This window comes from Fonticula alba, assembly GCF_000388065.1.
Source record: "Fonticula alba strain ATCC 38817 unplaced genomic scaffold supercont2.4, whole genome shotgun sequence".
NCBI lineage: Eukaryota > Rotosphaerida > Fonticulaceae > Fonticula > Fonticula alba.
In genome coordinates, this window is record NW_009242974.1 from 723254 (window position 1) to 726626 (window position 3373).

A 3373-nucleotide genomic window follows, 5' to 3' on the forward strand; every position below is an offset into this window, starting at 1 on the left:
CCCCCCCTCCCCCCACAGCCCTACTGCTTCCTTTCTCTCTCGGATACGGCCTTCGTGGCGCGGTGGTCTCCCAACCGGCCGGGGCGCCTGCTGGCTGTCGGCAGCGCCGACGGGCGGGTGTCCCTCTTTGAGATTGACCCGGCGCTGGTCCGGCCAGCGGCCCCGGAGGCCGGGTCCTTCGCGGCGGATGTCGACCTGTCGGCCCTCAACGACCTGGTCCCCACGACGTCCATCCAGTTGCAGATGCAGGCGGTGACCGTGGCCCCGGGTGGCGGGGTGGCCGCCGGGGCGGTCGAGCCCGGCACCACCGGGTCGGCCCTTCTGACCGAGCCGGTGAACATCCTCCGCTGGCATCCGGACGGGCACCACCTCCTGGCGGCCACGCTGTCGGGCAGCGTGTGGCTGATCGAGCTTTCCTCGGTATGTGCTTGGTTCTTGTTGCGCCTTCCTCCGCTGCTTTCGCCTGCTGCGCCTTGCGCGTGCCTTTCCTTGCGCCGCATTCGCCCTGTGTCCCGGCCCCTCGACCTGTGGCTGACGTGTGTGTGTGTGTGTCTCTCTCTCCCTCTCTCTGCCCCCTCCGTGCAGTCGCTGAGCAAGGCTTCGGGCTGAGTGGGTGGGTGACAATGGGCGTGGTCCTGCCATGTTCTCCCGTCCTTTCACGGGCGCGAGGGCCTCTCTCTTTCTCCCTCTCTCCCTCTCTCCCTCTCTCTCGCTCTCCCTCTCTCTCGCTCTCCCTCTCTCTTTCTCTCTCTCTCCTCCTCCTTCCATCCCACCCCCGCTTCCTCGCCTCCCTGTGTGCCTTGTGGATTCATGTCGCCTCGCTCGCTTGGTGTCGCCTCCCCCCCTCCCCCCCCCGCGCGCGCGCGCGCGCCACTTTGATGTTGCCCCCTCCCCCTCCCCCGTGCGCCGGCGTGTGTTTTGGCCTGTGTCTGGGTATGCGCGCCCGTCCAGGCGCGGAGGGGGAGGTGCCTGGTCTTCTCTTGTCTTCCGGCACAAATACAATTCTCCCCCCTCTCCAGCCACGCACCGCGGTGCGTGTAGTGCGTTGGAAAAGGAAGCGGCCGCGGGTCCGTCCGGGCTCTGCAGGCGTGCTTCGCCAATCATGTCTGGCATGTGCATGCACGCGCGCACGCGCATGTGGGATCGGCAGGCAGCGACAGGGGGGGGGGGCCGGAAGGGGGCGGCGTTCACGGGCGGCTCCCCGGGGACAAAGCCGGGGAAATATATGCCCCCGAGACGATGTTCGTCCTAACAATAGCCTGTTTAGCTCAGTTGGTAGAGCATGGGACTCTTAATCCCAGGGTCGTGGGTTCGAGCCCCACAGTGGGCTACTCTTTTGCCCACCTGAGCAATGTCCCCGGAGCTCGAAAGACCGGTCCAATATAAGACCACCTGGGCTGCACGTACCTCAGTCCGAATGATGTAGATGGTTATCATATCTGTCTAACACACAGAATGTCCCAGGTTCGAGTCCTGGTTCGGACAGGCCTTCTTTTTCTTTCGTGGCCGCTTTTTCTCTGGTTCTCTCGGTCGCTGTCCTCCGGGTGTGGTCCTTTCTCTGGGCTTGTTGAGGAGGGGGGACAGGGACGCCCGGTCATGTCGAACGCACATGAATGTCATTCGGGTGTCATCTGACACCGAAGCTCCCATATAGTCTAGGTGGTTAGGATACGTGGCTCTCACCCACGAGACCCGGGTTCGAGTCCCGGTATGGGAATTCCTTTTTAGCACCCACTGGACGCTTAATCCGCAGTCGCGGAGAACACCATTCACGTAACTGGAAACCGCGGCGGCGGCGCGCCCCCGCGCGTACGCGCTGGTCTTCCTGGCGCTTGGCGGGCGCCGGGGAGGAATGGGGGGCGGCGGGCGTGAGGGGACAACGGTGCGGGGTGGGGGGGGGGCCGCGCACGTCCTGCTTGCAGCGGCGAGGCGTGGCGGAGTTGTCTTGCGGCCCGAAGGGTGGTTTTTATTTTTTCACGCACCGCTTCCCCGGCGCCAGTCCCTGCGGTCACTGGCCCTTGGATGCGGCGGGCATCAGATGGGGGGGGGGGTATGTACGCGTCGGAGGAGCAGCGCGGGGGGGGGCGGGGAGGATTTCTGCTGGCCCTGATGCGGCGGCGGTCCGTGTCGACTTGCGGTGCGGACGGAAAAAAAAATAGCGCGAGGCACGGGCGCCGCCGGCCTGCGCACACGCCCCGACAACGCACCCTGGCCCGGGGGGGGGGGGGGGGTCGCCGCCGGGCGTCGGGACTCACCAGGGGCGGGGGAGGTAGATGCGGCGGGCCTTGGGCGTGGAGCGCGCAGGCAGCTCCCACCGGAGCCGGTCTGCCCGCCGGGGCGACCCCGGAGCGGAAGGAAGAGGCCCACGCCGGGGCGTGTGGGCGCGACCGGGCACCCCCCGTCCCGGGGGGGGGGGGGGGGGGGGGCCGGGTCGCCTCGCCCCGGGCGGCCCGGCCCGGCGGTCAAGGACGGGGGCGAGCGCGCCGAAAGGGGAGCGCCCTTCGGTGCAGCTTGGCGCCATCGGCCTAGAGACCGACTGGTCGCACGGTGCCGGCCGGCGCGGTCGTCATTGGCTGGCAAGGTGTCACACGCCGTGCTCAGGCCCCCGGGGGCTCTTCTTGCCGCCGGCCTGGGCCGGGGCGAGCGCGACGCGCTGGGAGAGCGGGGCGGGGGGCATGGCGCGGATGTGCCCCGCAAAAAAGCATCATAGCGTGGAGCACCCCCCTGCCAGGCCGGGGATGCCGAAGAGGCCGGGCCTCCTCCCGCTCGACGCCCCGGCATGCGGGGGCACAAATCTAAATATTCCTCTCCCCGCCCCGCCCCCCGCCGTGCGCGCGCGCGCCAGCCGCCGGTTGACACGTCGAGGAGCCAGGCGCCCGGGCCGGGGCGCCCCAGCTGGGCCGGGAAGCGGCGCGCGGCGTATGCACGCGCAGGCCCGCGTTGCCCCCTCGAACGTGGGAAAGAGAGATGGCTTCCGGCCGGCTCGATTATTATTGTTTTCCCCTTCTCGCCCGGCGGCCGTGCGTGCGGCGTGCGGCGTGCGTGGCCTGTGCGCGGCCCGGGGCGAGGGCGGTGGCGCCGGCGCCGGCCGATGCCCAGTCTGATCGGCCGTCCCCCCCGCCCCCCCGCCCCCAGGGAGCCGACGCCTCTGTTTGGTGCTCCCCCTTGCCCTGGCGCCCGGCGCCCGTCTGCAGGTCCACAACAGGAGAACCACCTGCGCCGGCCCTCCGGCCCCCCCAGCGCGCCGATGAGGAAAATAGCCCGGGCCTGCGGACCGCCGTGCCCGCGGCCCGGTGGCGGATGACGCGATTCGTCGCCAGCAGCGACAGCCGCCGGGTGAAGCCATGCGCCCGAGGCCCCGCCCGTCCGCCCG

General features: G+C 69.6%; 1 protein-coding gene and 3 non-coding genes across 4 annotated transcripts in view; all 4 read left to right on the forward strand.

Moving 5' to 3' along the window:
* Positions 1 to 609, forward strand: part of H696_02697 (hypothetical protein) — a gene marked incomplete at its 3' end in the record, with an annotated part of 4296 nt that extends 3687 nt beyond the window's left edge. The window contains exons 9-10 of the mRNA XM_009496607.1: positions 19 to 420; positions 586 to 609. Of these exons, the coding sequence (XP_009494882.1) occupies positions 19 to 420; positions 586 to 609 (426 nt within the window). The remainder of the gene's footprint in view (positions 1 to 18; positions 421 to 585) is intronic.
* Positions 610 to 1257: 648 nt separating this feature from the next.
* Positions 1258 to 1330, forward strand: H696_02698. The gene has a single exon. It is a non-coding gene; the product is annotated as a tRNA-Lys (tRNA).
* Positions 1331 to 1411: 81 nt separating this feature from the next.
* On the forward strand, positions 1412 to 1485 carry H696_02699. The gene has a single exon. It is a non-coding gene; the product is annotated as a tRNA-Val (tRNA).
* Positions 1486 to 1644: 159 nt separating this feature from the next.
* H696_02700 lies at positions 1645 to 1717 on the forward strand. The gene has a single exon. It is a non-coding gene; the product is annotated as a tRNA-Glu (tRNA).
* Positions 1718 to 3373: the final 1656 nt, after the last annotated feature.